The 19,439-nt window shown below is 41.7% G+C and overlaps 1 protein-coding gene across 1 annotated transcript in view; it reads right to left on the bottom strand.

Moving 5' to 3' along the window:
• Positions 1-3,648: 3,648 nt before the first annotated feature.
• pgfb (placental growth factor b) overlaps positions 3,649-19,439 on the bottom strand; it is a 21,738-nt gene continuing 5,947 nt past the window's right edge. Inside the window, exons 2-7 of the mRNA XM_084045215.1 lie at positions 8,958-8,994; positions 5,912-6,108; positions 5,083-5,162; positions 4,950-4,979; positions 4,785-4,847; positions 3,649-4,418 (exon numbers count right to left, since the gene is read on the bottom strand). Of these exons, the coding sequence (XP_083901341.1) occupies positions 4,397-4,418; positions 4,785-4,847; positions 4,950-4,979; positions 5,083-5,162; positions 5,912-6,108; positions 8,958-8,994 (429 nt within the window). The 3' untranslated portion in view covers positions 3,649-4,396. The remainder of the gene's footprint in view (positions 4,419-4,784; positions 4,848-4,949; positions 4,980-5,082; positions 5,163-5,911; positions 6,109-8,957; positions 8,995-19,439) is intronic.

Here is a 19,439-nt window from a genome sequence, read left to right as displayed (position 1 = left end):
TAAAATTGGATTTAGTAAATGCTTAGAAAATATCAGTTCTACAAGTGCACAACACAACCTCCATTATAGCTATTTTTTGAAAAAGATAACATTTCAACATTTTTGTGGTAAAGTGGTAAACTGATAGCATGCTGGAGATGATTGTACGTTAATTAATATGTAGGCCTATATTCCTAACGTACAGATAACATGTATAACTAGGCTACTAGACTGCATGGTCAACATTTGGTTTGTTAGATTATAGTTAATCACTATTGTAGGCTATGTATCATACATAGCCTACATACATAATGTATGTCTTGTTGATGGACCAAAATGGAAACAAGCCTGCCGGGGATTCTTGTTATCCTTTTAGCATTTCTTTTCTTTTTTACTGTACTGTCATACTGTTAACAAACTTGTTAATAAAGCATCAATCAATCAATCAATCCTCGATGGTTCTGGTGGTCCAGGGTTGTTGGTTAGGCTATAATTGGCTGACAGAGTAGTATGGCATCATAAAATAAATCAAATCCCAAAACAAGCATTCACCCAAATAAACAGGTCAAAGAAATCAATGTTAGTGGTGGAATAAACGTAATTGCTTATTCATACTGTAACAGAACTAAGATGGTAACTAGTACAGTGGAGACCACTGAGACCTGATCTGGGCACCTTTATTTTTGTATATACATGATGTATTTATTTTGTATTAAATGTTATATTTACCTTTGTTTTATAAATGGAGGCCAAAAATATTATATTTTTTAAATTACATTTAACGCCTAATATTTCTACAATTGCTTCAAACTGTGGATAGCCAGTCATTTTGGGCATAAACAAGAAGTTGATGGGTAAGTTTAGCTCTGATAAAGATGTACCATGCATGTTCAAATCATATACATTTACAATATTTATGGGGCCAGGCTTCCAGCATGGACCCATATTGTTATTCGCATTATTTCCGTTTCTTCTTCTGCCACTTTTGGCAGTTCTGGCTGAACCGTGCAGTCGCTTTTTATGAAACTCGGCCATATGATAGATGGTCATGAAAAACGATCAAGAAATAATTCTCACAATCTTTCGTCAAAAGGTGGCGCTATAGCACTCAATTGAAAAATGCCAACTTTGAACAGGTACAACTCATGCCGTGTTTGACCTACAGCCATGAAACTTCGATGCACACATGCGTCTCCTCATGCTGAACAACTTTCACACTCTGACTTTTGACCTCTGACCTTTAGATCTCCCACCATTTGGAATTATATGAAAAACAGTTAAAACCTATCTCCCCCTGGGATTTTTGAGTAATCTGCACGAAACTTTTTACACATGAACTTTGGACCTATACCAAAAACGTTTGCAAAATATCTTCCATAAGTGAAAAAATGAAGCTTTAATGAGCCAATGAATATTGCAGTTTTATGACAATTATTCATCTGCCCCTAACACATACATGCAGACTTACCATTCTTTGAAACTTTGCAGAAATGTAAAGGGCCATTCCAAATATCACTGAAACCAATCTTACTCCAATTGGTCAAACGGGGGCGCTATAGCAATTTTTTGAAAATTGAAACTTTAAACAGGCAAAAGTCATGCCTCGTTTGGCCGACAGCCATTAGACCTGCTTACACATGTGCCTTGACTAATGAGGAACACATGTATCACGTTGACCAGTAAGCACCGCCCTTAGATTGTCCGCAATCTTGAGCAGTTTGAAAAACACTTAAACCCAGGATTTTTCAGCTATTTGCGTGAAACTGTATGATCTGTGTGATCTCCTTTTTCACAGGTTCTTGTCTGTTGGTGGCTTCTCGCTTAAATGTGTGCCCCACAACCTGAAGGTCACCAGTTCAAGCCTCACTTGGTGCAGACTTCATCTAAGTTGCATTTCACACAACATGACTATCAATGAATACATCTGCAATTGTTAAAGATAACATGAAATACTTAATTGAGTGTTTTTTACATACAGCTGATCTACAATCTCACAACTTTTCAGATAGCAATGAGAGTATGTTTTTTCAATGTATAACATACTTCATTGTGAAAATAGCCAATGTACAATCTGACAACTTTTAATGGTTTGTGAGCTTGTAGATCGGCTACTTTCACTAATTTTGGTTCTGAGGAGATGTACAATTTCTTCATTGGTAAATGGTTTGTGAACGAGTGATCTTAGTGTTAGTGAAACATGGGCTTGGGTCATGACAGAAGGCAAGAGTTTGTGATCCTCAACAGACAATATCAGCCTGGACAAAGATATAGCACTATAGGTAGTGTTGCAGCTACCTAAGAGTGCTTCATGACCGTAAGGTTGCCGGTTCAAGCCTCACTTGATGCAGACTCATTTAAGTTGAAATGCAAAAAACATGACTCATTCTATTCCGTTTCCATGGCGCTCTCTCTCTCTCTTCAATCTATTCCATTTCCATGTCTTTCTCTTCAATCTATTCCGTTTCCATGTCTCTCTCTCTGTCTCTTCAATCTATTCCATTTGTCTCTCTCTATGTCTCTTCAATCTATTCCGTATCTCTCTCTCTCTCTCTCTCTCTCTCTCTCTCTCTCTCTCTCTCTCTCTCTCTGGTTGCCCCAGGTACGATTCCAGGCCAGGTCAGCAAATGTGTCAATGAAATGAAATTTGTCCCTGAGCAAGACTCTTAACCCCTAATTGCTCACAGGCACTCATTGGAAACAAGACCGCAAGGACTTTCATGAACTGACCTGTTAAAGGAATTATCATTTCTCTTTCTCTCTCCTGGCCCCATATTATCGCTGCTTGCAGCTATATTTAAGATTATATTTCCGCAGCATAATTCTTTATTTATTTTTTACATTTTGCAAATAAATGCCAATTTAACATTGAGATGCCCACAATGTTTAGGTGCAGACTTGACCTGTATTCAACTAACAAAGACTATTTCCTCACACACCTGCCATCACAGAGGTTCCTGAGATGTGAGATCAGGTTTAACACCAAAAACAACCACTAGGTGCTGCCAAACTAAAACAATACATTATTAGAAAGGCCTCTAACTACTAATGATAATATTTTTTTAGAGAAGTCTTGGACCATACTCCCAGCCTCCCTTTTTTTGTTAATATTGATAATTCAGATTTATATGAAGGGAAATCAACAATTTGTTTTAACTTAGTGTAATCCTAAATTTAGATGAAGGAAAGAAAACATTTAGTAACTGCAAGTTAATAACTAAAATGTCATGGCTACAACTCTGAAAACTTGTAAAACATCATCCTGACTGTTCTGTTTCTGCTGCAAGTTGAAAACAGGAATAGATGCTGTCTTCAAAGGACAACATAGAGTAGCTACCGTATGTTTGGCCAAAGTCAATGGTTTAAGGTAACAATGTTTTTTTAAACTGTCCCAGACAGTGTTGAAATTTACACCTTTCCCTATGCACGCACGCACGCACGCACGCACGCACGCACGCACACACACACAGACACACACACACACACACACACACACACACACACACACACACACACACACACACACACACACACACACACACACACACACACACACACACCACGAGAGAGAGAGAGAGAGAGAGACAGAGAGCAAATAAAATTCCTGCATATGAAATGTTATACAACAGCTTGATATACAATATCTCTTTATTAACTGATCCCATTTATTTACTTTATTTATATACAAACGTCTTTGGACATATCTTCAGTCAATAAACTTCCCCATTTCCAAAAATATAGTTCTTGGTTTAACTCTGACCTTGGAGATAATCTTACCTATCTTCTGTCCCAGGGAGCTTTGTATTGTTAAAAACAATCCATTGTAGGGCCGCTCCTTTTTAAAGTCAGATATTTCATTCTAGCAATTACAGAATAACTGCCTGCTCTCTGTAACATAGTCAACACATGCAATTATTATGACAAATTAAGACATCCTGTCAGTCCTAAGTGGAAGTTTGAATAAGGACTCACATATTTCCTCCAAGTCATTGGTCCAAATAATATTTTGATGCATCAATAAATATACACTTTAAACAAGAGTAACGACTTTCAAATACCAAAGGGATGGGGGTTGGGGTGGGTTTGGGCAATAGTTGATAACTGGTGTAAAGGAGAAGACATCAATATTATTTTCAGTCTGTTTGGTCCTCAATTGCACTGGCTCCCAGTAATGTCCATTGTATCAGGTGTTAACAGATGTTCCCACCAGTCAAAAGGCACTTCCTGTTGAACCTGGATTATAGATGCTCTCCCTGTCAGCAGGAGGGCCTGTCAGCTAAACAGCCCAGCAGTTTGAGTCTCTTGCTGCAAACAGGCACAGTATTGATAGGTGAGCTAAGAAGACTCTTGATTCTGTCACCGGGCAAAAAATAAATAGTGAGCCATCATGTCGCGACAGTGGGCAGGATGACTGCTGCAGTTACCTGCGGGGGATCTGACACCTGAAAGACACAAACGAGGATAACAATATTATGTCTCTGATGGTGGTAATTAATGGATGGTTTAATCAATTAACTGTTGCTATACTAGGAGACCCGTGTGAGAACCCTTATCAGCACCACCAAACAACTGTCAAACAGAATAATGATGATGATACTACTACTACTACTACTGCAAGTACTGCTGCTACTTTTTTCCACCTGCATATGCAAATGTTTCCAATAAAATGTACACACCTGCATATGATGCTAGCATTCTAAATATCATGTCTGCAAGTAATTTTCTAGGGCAACATCAGTGTTTACAGAAATAAACAGTCTTACAGTCAGAGAGGTAAAATGTATATAGTTTTGCTCAAGTGCCCTCACCCATCACAGTCCTTCCCCCTTTGTCTGTCCTTCCTCTTCCTTCCTCTTCCTCGTTGTCTCCTCCTGCAGTTAACAGTGAGATGGATGTTAAAATGACATTCTGTGATCTGAATAATTGTTGTGCTTCTATTTAATTAAAACGGATACAAATAATTCAGTGCTTACCGTTCAGATTTCACGATGGGCGTCCTGATTCTGAGGATCAAATATCGTAATGGAGTGAGTGCAATGCATACTTATGAATATCAATATATCAGTGTGCACAGGCCATCAAGGATGAAGTCTTTATTTCTCTTACCTACATTCACATGTCTGATGCTCCACAAATGTCATCTCAACATATTCTTGACCCTGTTCTGCTGGCTTGATTTTCAACAGCTGAGGAACAAAAAACAGAGGCTGAAGATTGCAATTAAGTAATTTACACAGTAAAATACTCAGTGTTCATTTATCCATTTGTTACTCTGAGAGTGTACAAATGTAACCAAAATGGAGCTATGCTGGTCCATTACATTTACATTTGTACGTTTTCAGAGTTAATTCTATTAAGAACTTAACATTAACAACAAAACATTTTCAGGTGGGTTGCCAATTTCATACAATCAGGAGAGACTACACATTTATCAGCTTCAATTTATAGTGTTCCAGTTTTGTCTGGTCATTTCATTGTGTCATCATTTCCAATTTCACTTGTTTATCCTGTATCCTGGATTAGTTACCCGATTGGATAAAATTGGTATCCCAACATGAAAATACATTTTCTGTTTACTGAAGATCTGGAGAGACAGGGAGCCCCCTGTTGCTGAACAAACACTCTAGCAATGATTGTTATCCTTAGGACGTCCTACTCGACCTACTGTGTCCTACTGGTTGACAAGTAATACTGCCGGAAGCTCATAAGCCAAATATCTCCCCTGACCAAGCAGGGATTCCCTCTTGGATGAGCAGAAGATGTTGGTCTCCCATGTGAGAGACCCGGGTTTGAATCCTGGGGTGGTACAGTTACATTTATCTCTCTCTGTCGGGAGAGGGCATAAAACTTGCCATTTGCAGCTTTAACACTGAGGATGATATTTTGTACTTTTCATAACACGTAAGTAACAGTGTGTAGTGTTGCATTAGCTTACCTGCATGGTGACATTTGAAGTGTGGATGGGATGACACTCCAGGTTCTCATCTCCACAGCAGCCTGCACAACGCACCAAGGGCACACACGAGGGGCTGTAGATGTGCTCCACTTCTCCAGGGTATTCCTGCACCACTTCCACTAGCTTCTCAATGGTCCTGCAGAGGCTCCGACCCCACACTTCTTGGAACATCAGAACTGTGGGAGAAGAAAGAGATTGAACAATGGGATCTGTGGCGTTATTTCCTAAACCACTCAAACCCTGAGTCCGCCAGGATTCTATACTTGGTCCCCTCCTTTTTCCCCTCTACACCAAATCACGTAGAAAACATTGTCAATATACAAGCTCACAACATTTTGCAACGCGTTGTGATCTTGTAGATCTGCTATGTTGCTGAATGTTCGCCTATTTTCACAGAATATTCGGCTATTATGACAAGCCCATATTAGGGACACTAGGGTTAATGTCGTTAAATAACCCAGTCACAGCGTAATATTAAAAGGGTGCCAAGTAGAGCACATAAATACCTGGCCATGCGTAGGGATTAGTGTCCTATTTAAGTGTGCCACAGTGATGAGTTAGTATTAGTATTGCTATCATTATCTCCACCAGGCTTATAGGCAAGGGGGGAGATTACGCTCATCAGCCACATCAGGCCGGGAGTTCAAGTGCACCAGTTGCCAGAAAATCTGTCGCTCAAGGATTGGCTTATATGGACATCAACGTGCCTGCCTCAAAGCAAAGCAAAAAGATCTCAAACTCCTTCTATGATCACCGTGTGTGTGTGTGTGTGTGTGTGTGTGTGTGTGTGTGTGTGTGTGTGTGTGTGTGTGTGTGTGTGTGTGTGTGTGTGTGTGTGTGTGTGTGTGTGTGTGTGTGTGTGTGTGTGTGTGTGTGTGTGTGTGTGTGTGTGTGTGTGTGTGTGTGTGTGTGTGTGTGTGTGTGTATGTCTGTCCATGGCAAACTGCTGGAGTGATCAGTGCCAAATTTCTTGTGCACCCTGCCAATAGGCCAAAGAAGTACCTCCATGCATGCTTTTTACATTATTTGAAATGTTTTACTTACATTTTATAATAGAAGTTAATGGTGGTCATGACTCCCGTTTAGATTGGCCACAATTCCTACACTGAGCGCATGCATGTTTATTGTTATTGTTTATTTACAGTACCACAGTGAAGATGGTAATTAGCTATTCACTGTATATAACTTAATAAACCAGAACAATATGCTTTTGAAACGGTGCACATTTCCATGAATCCGTTAGGGTCGGGGCATCAATAACAATATCTACTGTACGGCCAGAGCGTGCTCTTATTATAACGTCCATGCGAACATGAGACCTCTTGTAATATGCCTGTGTGTGTCCTGTTTTCATTCTGAAGAAGAAGAAAAATGTTTGTATAATGCTTGCTTTCCTGTGGGAGCATATGTGTGAAAGTGTCCCACTTGCATAGTCGGTGAGGGGAAAAACAGGGCCGCCTATGGCCGAACAAACACAGAGAGAAGAGAAAACAAACGCTGGAAACATGGCCATGAGCAGAACCTGGGCCAGTGCTGGAACTGAGCTGGAACCTCTGGGACTGAAGTGACCCGAGGGGTCACAGAATGGAGCCTACCACTACAACAGCTGTTTATAAAAGCAGACAGGCTTTGGGGTGGTGTGTGTGTGTGTGTGTGTGTGTGTGGGTGTGTGTGTGTGTTGGGGGGACTACCCGGTCATGTTATATGTTGTATAGCACAACAGGCCAGTCCCCAGAATTCACTATAGCCTACCCTGCGGTTCTCTGTCAGCAACTTATCACAGATTTCCTATTGGTGCATGCCTGTCTTCTCTGACGGCGAGCATTGAAATTCTTAACCACTTTAAAACTGGCACCCCTATTTTGGGCATATCTATTATAGGCAAAAATGATAAATGTGAATTCACAAATGTTCACAATTTGCTAAAATAGCAAAAATATCAGATCTACAAGCTCACAACCTCGCCTCTTTCTCAGAACACGGCAACAAACATTCGCTGCTGTGGATTCAAAAGCAAGGTGTACCATCTTATCCATTAAAATATGGAGTCGACTGTTCCAGGAAAACATCCCCTGACCAGGGTTGTCCCCTTACAGTTTGACATGCCCTGTTTTCCCATCATCACACCTAATTAATCAACCAACTAATGCTTACGATTCAAAGATCTTTGATTCATGTCTCTCATGTGTGCGTAGTTGTGCATCTGTGTTTGAACTCATTCAAACACAGTTTGAACTCATTCAAACACAGTTCACTCATTCAAACACAGTTTGAATGAGTGTAACTCATATGCTCATTTTGCAAGGCTGGGTTAATTAACTTTAAAGTAATTCTTGTAAAATATTAAAAAGAAAACTATAGAGTACCGAAGTCTGACGTCACTGCCGCTAGAGGGCGCTGTCCCCCTGGTTCGTGGCTTTACTTTTTGTGTTGATATCCCCATAGGGGAATCTTAGATCACGTCATATAAGAACTGTGTTCCAAAAATACACACCACCCCGGCATTTCTGTCAGGGGGTGGCTCTGCATCGTTTATGATATTCATTCATATTTGATACAGCCTCTTTCTGGAGAAAATGGAATTAATTCTGCCTTAAAAGTCTGAAGAACTACACTTCCGGGTCTGAAATCACTGTCCCTACAGCAGCCGTGTTCATGGGAAATGGAATCTTTGGGTCGTTTGACTCGTGTCTAGCGTTTATTGTGTTCTTTGGGTAAATGTGTACATTTCCACCTTCAGTCGATGCTTCATATCCATATGAGTAAAATCGCCAGGGTGGTGTGTTTATTTTTCGAACACAGTTCTTATATGACGTGATCTAAGATTCCCCTATGGGGATATCAACACAAAAAATAAAGCCACAAACCAGGTGGACAGCGCCCTCTAGTGGCAGTGACGTCAGGACTTCGGTGCTCTATTGTTATAAAAAAAGATTGATTGACAGACAGACAGGTCAGTCGACAGACAGACAGACAGACAGACAGACAGACAGACAGACAGACAGACAGACAGATAGACTCTTACCTTCAGATGTGCTGTTTATACTTGATGTGTAAATGCTCTGAAAAGAAATGAATGAAAGACTTTGATTACAAAATATCCATCATGCCTTCAGTGATTTTATATGACGGTTCATATGGATAGCGTCTTGTGAGATCGTCAAATCAATCTTTATTTGATATAGCCTGCTGTAGCACCTTTCATTCAACACAAAGTATTGAGAGTGACGGTAACGGTAACTACCTGTAGATGATGTATATATGGCAAAATAAATAGCATTCGGGAGAAGCATGCCCAAACCTTATATGATTACTGCCACATCTCCCCTAGGAACTACAGTGGTGCAGAATGTCATAATGCCATAATGAAGACCCCATTAACCATGTGCAGATGTCTAGTGTCAGACTCTATGTTTAATTATTTTTACTTTGTATTTGATCTAATTCTTATCTCTCTACTCTGTACCTATCCTGTGTCTCACACTTGAAAACCTGAATTTCACCGCAGGGATCAATAAAGGTTTATCTTAATTCATCTAATTATTATTATAAGAACAATTTCAGAAACCAGCAAATACTGTAGAGATAATGAGATAATAGTACCATTTCAGATACACGCAGAGGTGTCCTCTAGTGGTAAAATGTTAGAACTACTGCTGTGACACCGCAAGAGAGGTGAAAATAGCTTATTTTAAAAAAAAAACCTGCTGTGGAAAAGTCTTTTTGACAAGGACCAGATCCTGTCTCTTATATATCACATTCCTCTATGTGCCCAACTGTTTAGGTTCAAAACCTGTTTCCTGTGGTGTAAGATTCAGCTCTCTATTTATTTTCCCATTGGTGGTTTCCCCCTGTCTTGATTTTTTCCCATCATCCCATGATAAACAGAGTGCGTTTCTCATTCGTCTGGGAAAACAGCAAACCTCCAAGTGACTCCATCTCAGGAAGGGAAATCTCTATTTGATAAAATACCCCCCAGCGAAGGAGGCTGGAGAGGCAGCGAACAACCTGCTTCCGCAATCTGTCGTCTCCACCGGCGTTGAATTTCACAGGCAGATACCTGATGATAGCTGTACTGATACGCTGCCTGCACACATGCACAGACATGGTTAGATCTATTGTGAGCATTGGTCCAAAAGTTGTTACATAATGGCAAAAATTGACGGGGGAAATTCGGGACACAATAAAGTTAGTGCTGCTTCTGGCACAATCTGCACATTACTGAAATGTGTCACCTTCCTGTTAGGGACCCAAGATTAGCTTGAAGGTCGGTGTGGTATGTGATTTTCTACAATGAGACCAACAAGATTGAAGTCAAATGTCCTGCTTTCGTGATGATGTGCGCACACACACACACACACACACACACACACACACACACACACACACACACACACACACACACACACACACACACACACACACACACACACACACACACACACACACACACACACACACACACACACACACACACACACACACACACACTGCAATGGGTTTCCTGTATCTGTCAGTAGGCAGGTCTGTGCTACACGGTGGAACTCTCATGACAGAGAGGTCTATTACTTAGACAAAATCCTCCCTGCATTACAGGAATTGGGCAAGGAATCTCCCCTTTTCATACTGAGCGGAAGGCTGCCTGCATATCTGGACAAAATGTGCAGCTGTTACAATGACACCAGTGCTACTATATTATAGACTGCCACTGAGTTGTATCTATTGCACAATAACATATTAAGACAACAACAGATTCAATGCCACCACAAGTAAAGCTGCATTGTGGGATTTACTGTGCCTACCAATAAACAAAGAGAATTACGATAATAAGCCATTGTGTTTCATAACAAGGCAGTCAGGATTTTGAAAAAATGTTTAGAAAGGAGGAGATAACAAAGACACAGCCAGCCGGCACATTAGTCGGTAGTCTCAATGAAACCTTCATACACCACTTAGGTATATGAAGGTTTCAGACCTGGCAACTATCAAACTATCAGTGTGGTTAAAAGCCATTTCCCACTCTGTGGGGTATTAATTCATCTTTTTATCATCGCCAGCAATGCCAGAATCATAAAATAAATCCTTTTCCAGTGTTAATCGGCATATAATTTGCTTCTTTCTTTTTTGCTGTGGATTTTCACGGCTTCAGCCAGAATCCACATCACAAGGGTTTTTTGGCTCTGGTGTGGGATGCCTTTTGGTCTTGTGGCAACATGGGGAGAGCCTTGTGTGGATTTTCTGACCCAGGTTGAGGGTTAAGCCTGGACACACAACAAGGCAGCCTCTTGGCATCTCCTGTGGTCAAGAGCAGATGAGTAAGCTACCCCCAAATAGTTGGCAGATTAATAAGACTGCATGAGCATTCTCACGTAGCTGCTCCTTACTCGCTGGGTACATGTGAGTGCATGAGAGGGTAATGACTACAAAGTGATTCAGACCCAAAGGGGAAAATATTACCCTCTTCAAATGATTTTTCTTTTTACCTGAGCTACAAAGGAAATGTAGATTTTCTCTCTGCATGCTGGACTGGTGGGGAAAAAAACTTTAAGCAGATGTCTTCTGCTTAATTATCACTGAATTTGTCTTTTGATCATTAAAGCTACAATCCATAACTTTTTGGGGGTAAATCAAATAAAATTTTGACCAATCTTTATGGTAGAGTATATTAATAAAGTATAACTAACACAACTGTGGTGGTGGCTGTTTTGGTCTACCTGCTTCTATTTAGAAATTCAGACCCTGTGGTCAGGTAGGACCACTGCTGACTGCTTCTATTTAGAAATTCAGACCCTGTGGTCAGGTAGGACCACTGCTGGTTGACAAGAGGTATATTACCCTTTTCAACCAATACTAAAATATCCTCTGTCCAAGTTTTATTTTTAATCTTAGATCAACATTAGAAATTCGAGCACTCACGGGCGGGACCAGGTTTACAATCCCAGGTAGGACATAACAATTACAGCTTTAATAATGGTTGGAAAACATTTGAAATGAATCTTTTGTCTACAAGCCAAAAACAACAGCAATAATGATAACAGTGTTTGCTGCCATTACAAGCAGTGGTAAGCGAAAATTGTCTACAAGTCTCCTGGCAGGATTCTCCATGAAATTGCCAAAAACGCTAGCAGAAGAATTTCAAGTTCTAGGTCACAAATATTTACATATTTACAAGTAGCTGGCTGGTTAAATGATGAAATAGGCAAATTGGAAAAATATCTCTGGGTCTCCGGCCAGCAGGTACTTTCCAATGTCCACCTGGCACCAGAAACAGAGCACAAAACAAACTACAAAGTGCAGGTCACACACACACACACACACACACACACACACACACACACACACACACACACACACACACACACACACTACCAAAGTTCAACACTGCAACCCAGACTCCATGCACCTTGAACTCATAAGCCATTGTTTCTAAATAATTGATCCTCATCAGAAGTCAGTTATTTATTTGTGTGGTATGAATCATTTTATAATTAAATAAGCTGTGAATCGATATGAGCATGCAGACCTACAGCACAACACTGAGCACAAATGAGCACTGGAATGGTCTGTCAGTCAATGTTTTGGTGCTGAGCCAGTGGACTGCTCTGGAGAAGCCATTCTCATTGGCTAATTAACATGCCGGAGGAGTAACAGGGTTCATGCTCCCTGAGCACATTGTGGCCAAACTCCCATTCCTTAATCCTGCTCTCGTAGAAGAGAGTTTTGTCTAGCATCTGATAGGCAGTGGTTCCAAAACCTTTTCAGCTTGAGGCCGAGAGACAAATTTGGTGTCCCCCTGGGACCCAAAGTTAAATAAATAAATAGAAATACATGCACAGATGTAGATCTGCTATATTCACCTTTTTCTGTGTACAGTTAGTATAGCTCAATTTATACTCCATCACACAACAGTCTCCCTTGCCTAAAAGAACAGATCTTGTTGGCAAAGTATAAATTATACATATCACTCCACTTCTTTATACTGGGAAACAGTAATATGAGTCCATCAAAGGGCATTTTCAAACAACTGCAACATCAGTTATGGCAGAGCTGGAAATGTAGCCATAAAGAGTACATGCAAGCTGGACTGGAGAGAAAAGGGGTCTTTGATATTTGTGGTGCCTCTAATGAAAGTTTGACAGCATAGATCCCCAGTTCTCTGACTCAGATAAGAGGACCTGCTGTTATACCATAGAGGCTGCAGGGTTCCACTCCCAAACAGCTGCGCTGTGTCATCCTTAACCTCCGTGTTTCACATTAGCTGGAGAAGGATGAAGGGTGGATGTTTAGAGGACAAACATAAAAATTACAGTAATCAAAAACAAGAAAGGTAATTTAGGGTTGTGTTGGTTATTGAGGGTGAACTAGACTTTTAATAATCTGAAATGGTAAGTGCTAAACCACTTCAGTTTATAGTTAAACAGCGATAAAGTTATAGTACAGTGGATTCCAACTTGGCTACATAATAGACAATTTGCTCTGTTTGAATGAAGTCTGTGAGATGATGGAGAGTGCTCCATCATCTCAAGAATTACTCAATTAAGCCCTATGATTTAAATACAAGAAAGGCCTGGTTATGGCATGAATAGATAAGACACCATCTCCTGTATCTGGGCTAGCGGAAGACACTGAACTAGATCATGTCATCTAGGTCACGTTTTGGCTGCCACACCCCCCTACTCACTGTTGTCAGGGGAGGGTGAAGACAACCACTACAGCCTACTCCATAACACATGGAGTCACCAGCTGCTCTTTTCACCTGACAGCAAGGAGTGGCACAGGGAAAACATGGTTCACATTATTTTACCCAGTTCCCTTCCCCCCTGAACCAGTAGAAGTCACTAGTGCAGCAACAAGTTATGCCTGATTTATACTCATTTGCGCAACTCATCCACAACGCAGTATGCGTTGTGAATGTAAATCTTGTGAGCTTGTAAATCTGCTTTTTCCAGTGCACGACAGCCATAGCCTGGTACCAGATGAATCTGCCAGTGCAAAAACTAAATTGCCCTCTGCAATTTAAAAACGCTACGCGAGGCTACGACAACCATGCCCAACTACCGGTAAGTATATGATTGAAGTAGAATGTCCTGCTTTCATGATGTGCACACGCACACGCACGCACGCACGCACGCACGCACGCACGCACGCACGCACGCACGCACGCACGCACGCACGCACGCACGCACGCACGCACGCACGCACGCACGCACGCACGCACACACACACACACACACACACACACACACACACACACACACACACACACACACACACACACACACACACACACACACACACACACACAACCAGTCCCTTTTTGTTAATACAATTCCACCTCTGTGGACACCACTGTCATCAAACTGTACAATGTAAAACTTGGTTGTGCCTGTGTATGTGTAGTTGATTGAGCCTTCAAATGACAGCTATGCCATTATAGTTCTATACGCAACATGGGACTTAACCACCTTATACTTTGTTGACCAGAGGGGTCTATACCTGGCCCCCTCCCTTTTTCCCTGTACTCCAAATCTCTTTGCCAAAAATAGCCAGTCTACATGCTCCCAAGATCTGTAGATCTGCTATTTTTGCAGAAGACAACCTATTTTTTATATTGAAAAAGGTCGTTAGGCCGTTAAGTGCTTAAGATCGCTCAGCGGCAAGTAAGAACTTTGTCGCTGTGCGACTCAAAGGGTTCACATGGTGGATGTCTCATTTTAAAATGAGCCTCTTTTAACTCTACTACAGACTGGGTAAACAAACCTCATGAAAAGAAATCCTAAATGAAGCTGCCAATTTATGGGGGAACAACAGTCAAGTGACACAGCAAAAGTAAATGTCCATATAAATGCTGTTTTAGATAAAGCTCATTTCCTCAATGCAGGTCCATTAATGCATGCACCGATGTACTGTATGTACACACACACACACGCACGCACACGCACACGCACACACACACACACACACACACACACACACACACACACACACACACACACACACACACGTACACACGTGTGTGTGTGTGTGTGTGTGTGTGTGTGTGTGTGTGTGTGTGTGTGTGTGTGTGTGTAGTACATGCATGTACTACACACACGCGCGCGCACACACACACACACACACACACACACACACACACACACACACACACACACACACACACACACACACACACACACACACACGCAATGGCACAAAACATGTGTGCAACACTATGCTCAAATACACACACACGAGCGCACACGACACAGGTCCTCTGATAAGGCTGAGCGGCGGTAATTGTGGTCCCTATTACAGTAAACGCTGTACTCCTTGTGTAAACCACAGTAAATTACATCCAGATGGGAGATTAAAGCCTGCTGAGTAGACGGCTGCCCCGAGCACCGCTGCTCCGCCCCCATAGGAGGAAGGAGAAATCCATATTTCCTGATTGCGATTGCACCTCTCCCCTGGGCCAGGACATTACCACTAAAGAGAAGTACCGCCACAGCACAAAATGGCCTATCAGGTCACTGCTGTTGCACAGGCTCACATGCAGACCGGCATTGATTATTCAAGTCGTATCTGAACAGGAGAGGGTTGTCAGGGAGTGAGACAGGCGTGTGATGATATTTTAATGAACACTACATTATAAACAAATGTGAAGCACATGCGTGTGTGCTACTGCAACCTACTGCCAACTTCCTCTCCTACGGACACAGGCAGGAAGAGCGAGAGAGAGAGAGAGAGAGAGAGAGAGAGAGAGAGAGAGAGAGAGAGAGAGAGAGAGAGAGAGAGAGAGAGAGAGAGAATATTTCAGGACTTGACCATCTGTAAATTTATGGCCCGGGTATCTTTGCTTTGCTAGCATGTCCTTGTCTTTTGTACATAAATAGCAGCCACCCAAAGCTCCCCTCCTCCTCCTGGATCTGGCCTCTGGGTTTAGCCAGGCCTGCTTTGTTTTGCTGCTGGTGTTGATGTAAAGGAAGCACCTGTATAGAATCATCTCCGCACACACAGATAGAAGAGTGGAGTCTGGGCGCTCTCAGTTGAACGCTGGCTATGCTCTCCCTTATTCTCCCACCCAGGGATGAGAGGAACATAGTAGATCAACTCTGAAATGTTATGATAAAGTCCTTTAGCCCCTAACCCTATGAAAACAAAAAGCCCTTACACTCTGGTAGTCAAAACATCAAAGATACATAATAGTTGAATTATCTCATTAGTCTTCACTCGTTTAATTAATTTGTCCACATAATGGGGTTGTGAGGAACAACAGTCTGTTGAATTATGATCTGGTGTATTGATTCATGTGAACATTGCCAACACTTGAGTTTTGGTTCCCTGCAACTGCAGACTAATAACCTTCCCCTTTTATTGTCCGTATGCAAGATGTGTCATGTATCCTGATGTGAAGCAATGAGAATGTGAAGCCAGCGTATAGGTAGAGTAGTGGAAGACAGCAGCCAGAGACATTCCAGTGGTTTTGTTAAGAAGTGTGGGACGCTAGTTAGTGAACAGGAGACTACAGGCACTGGAGCAGTGTTAGGCAAGCTTTTTGCATTTGCACAGGATGTAAGCACAGCACATTGTAGTGCTTTTGTCGTCATTTTAAAACATAGAAATGCACACATGCATGTGCACGGCACACACACCAGGATAGTCCTTTAACACCTCTGGACACAGCACAGGAAGAGCTAATAATACGCTGACCAAAAGAGGAGAAAATACAGTGTCAAGGAATGTGAGCAACATAACCGGTGGATGGCAAATATGGAACATTCTCCATCAGACAGCCTTGGTGACAGGGTGACTATAGGGCCACCATTGTTCCAAAGGGGAACCCAGGTGCTTCCACCCTGCATTAGGAGTTATATGAGACTGGAAATATTTCTTGAAAATAAGTCTACGTTGCACATATGATATGTACTCTACCTACTGTACACATGTACTGTACTATAATGCATTTATTGTGACAACTGCGGAAATCTGCCTACTGACCAGTACAGCAAATATGTACAATTACGCAAGTAAATCTAAAATCAAGAGAATGTATTTGTCATTACTCATTCAGGTACAAGCAGCAAAGTTTCACGGCAATCGCACGCTGCGTTCATGATTTGAGGCATTTTGTTCAAAACGGACCACTCCTGCAAACTTTGGAAGCCAATATTAGCCAATCAGGATGGAACATGAACAATCGGACAGATCCGTCTTGATCAAAATGACTATAAAGATGCTAAGTACCGATTTGCGTGATGTTTGGACAAACTCTGTAGGCACAATATCAAAAAATGTGTTTTGCAAAAATCAGCCTCCTGGTGGCGCTATAACAGGCCGATCTGAAGAATTTGGGGCAGAGGTTCTGCTCTGGCATTCAGGGAGTGTGCGTGCACAGTTTCGCTTCGATCGGGCCAACAGAACTGTTCACAGACGGACGGACAGACGGACACACGCGGACGGACCGGACAGGGGGTAAAACGTAGCCTCGGCCACGCCTTCGGCCTGGCGGAGTCAATATAAGAAACAACTTTAGTAAGAGAATAACTAGATAAAAGTCTAAAAACTAAGGAAAAGAAAACATTAAAAGGCAGAAAGGGGGATTAGAATTAGGCGGGGAATGCAAGTCTGAAAAGGTGGGTTTTGAGGGAGGCTTTGACCAGGGCAAGGGTGGGGGTGGCTTTGAAGTGAGTTCCAAAGGGAGGGGGCTGCAGATGAGAAAGCCCTGTCACCCCAGGTCCGTTTCTTTGTTTTTGGGATGTCCAAGAGGTTGGCATCACCAGACCGGAGGGAGCGGGAGGGGGTGTGGCATTTGAGGAGGTCAAAGAGGTAGCGGGGAGCCTGGTTGTTGAGGGCCTTGTAGGTGGTGATCAGTAAATAGTCGTTTTTCCATAAATTCACTTGCGATGCAGCCACTATTACAGAGCTGAAAACAGTAGTCCTGACTCCTGCCTAAAAGTAAGTAAGTTTCAACTTTAAACGGCACATAACTCTAGATGTCGGCCCGAACCTCTAGTATATAAATACTACTTTTTTCGTCATCCAAGCATTCTTAATTACACTGTACCCGATGAATGCGATATTTCTATATTTCTATTTATAATGTCACATGATGTGATATTTATTCACAGAGACAACGATAAAATTGGATTTGATCAGGATCAAAGAAGAGATGCCGCCGCAAACAAAATTGTAGTCCTGCTGGGATTCCTCTGCAGTGTGGGGAGGGAGTTAGGGGGCGATCACATCGAGATGCGTTGCTACAGGCGGAGACGCTTCAGAAACGCCTTGGCAAACAGGGGCTGTGTCCACAGAAAGAATTTTTCACAGAAAGCATTTTTTGTCTGCCAGTGCTACCGCTGTACTTGGCACTCTTAACAAAGCACTCAAGAATCAAGAGGGTTTATTTGTCACTCACTCATACAGGTACAAGCAGCGGAAATGTTAGTGTGGCATGTTCCTCAAGACTGTGCTAACACTACATTACATAGACAACATATTAAAGAGCTAATACTGGATTGTAAGATTTAGTATCAGATTTGTAGAAGGTATGGACATCTGTACATCAGTGCACTTATTTATAGACGGTATACTGATTTATGGAAGGTATACATTTGTACAGTACAAGTACTGTTTGCTCATCTCTATACATTAGTGCAGGGCAAACAAGCATAATTATTTACAGATTAATTCAGTGTATCAGTCTTTGTTTTGTTTTGTTTTGTTTTGTCTGAATCTGTGTACTGTGATGAGCACGGTGACAAGTGGTGCATCTCAGCACCTTACGCTAAATTTTACGAATACTTTAAGTTGTATGCAACAAAAAAACCTAAAGAAAAACTAAATAAATAAATACAAATGTGACGCATGGTGCCATAGGAAAACAATGTTTTTTTTGTGTGAAAACATGGCTGTTGGTGCTGCTGTCTGCCAGCCCAGCCGACTGTTGTGCAGCCATTCTGGGAATTGTCAAATGTGTTTTAACAAAGTCACCCATACTGGTCAATTGACCTACTCTGAACATTACTTTAATGGTCAGTCACCTTGTCACTAGCATGATCAGCCTATACTGTACTATATAGGCTACATATATAAGTAAAAACACTACACTTAATTTGGACCTTTACCCACAGTAACTCCAACTGTAACACCAACTAGCCCTGAAGAAAATAACCCTTTCAAATAACCACTGCCCTGAACTTTCTATTGTAGTGAAACCATTTGGAGCCCACATATCCACAAATACTGTACACCTGCACACACACCTACTACTACTGTGCACAGAAATAAAACACTCTCATTCTCTTCATAAAGGATGGTTCATTTTGTGTGATAAAGCAACAAAGCAAAATGCTGCACAAACATGCAACATGCAGAGAAGTTGACTTCGTAAACTACTGGAAAATAATTGTCCAAAGCTATGGCTTAAATCTCTGGCTGTGAAGCTGTATGATTAAGTACTTGAGGTCAATCCCTCCCTCTCTTCATCAGTCTAGGCCTCAGTAGACGTGAATAACTGCAAATGTTTCAC

Source organism: Gymnoscopelus microlampas (assembly GCF_963454915.1).
Source record: "Gymnoscopelus microlampas genome assembly, chromosome: 20".
Lineage (NCBI taxonomy): Eukaryota > Metazoa > Chordata > Actinopteri > Myctophiformes > Myctophidae > Gymnoscopelus > Gymnoscopelus microlampas.
The sequence above is the reverse complement of the archived record's forward strand: the minus strand, read 5'-3'. Positions and strand labels throughout refer to the sequence as shown.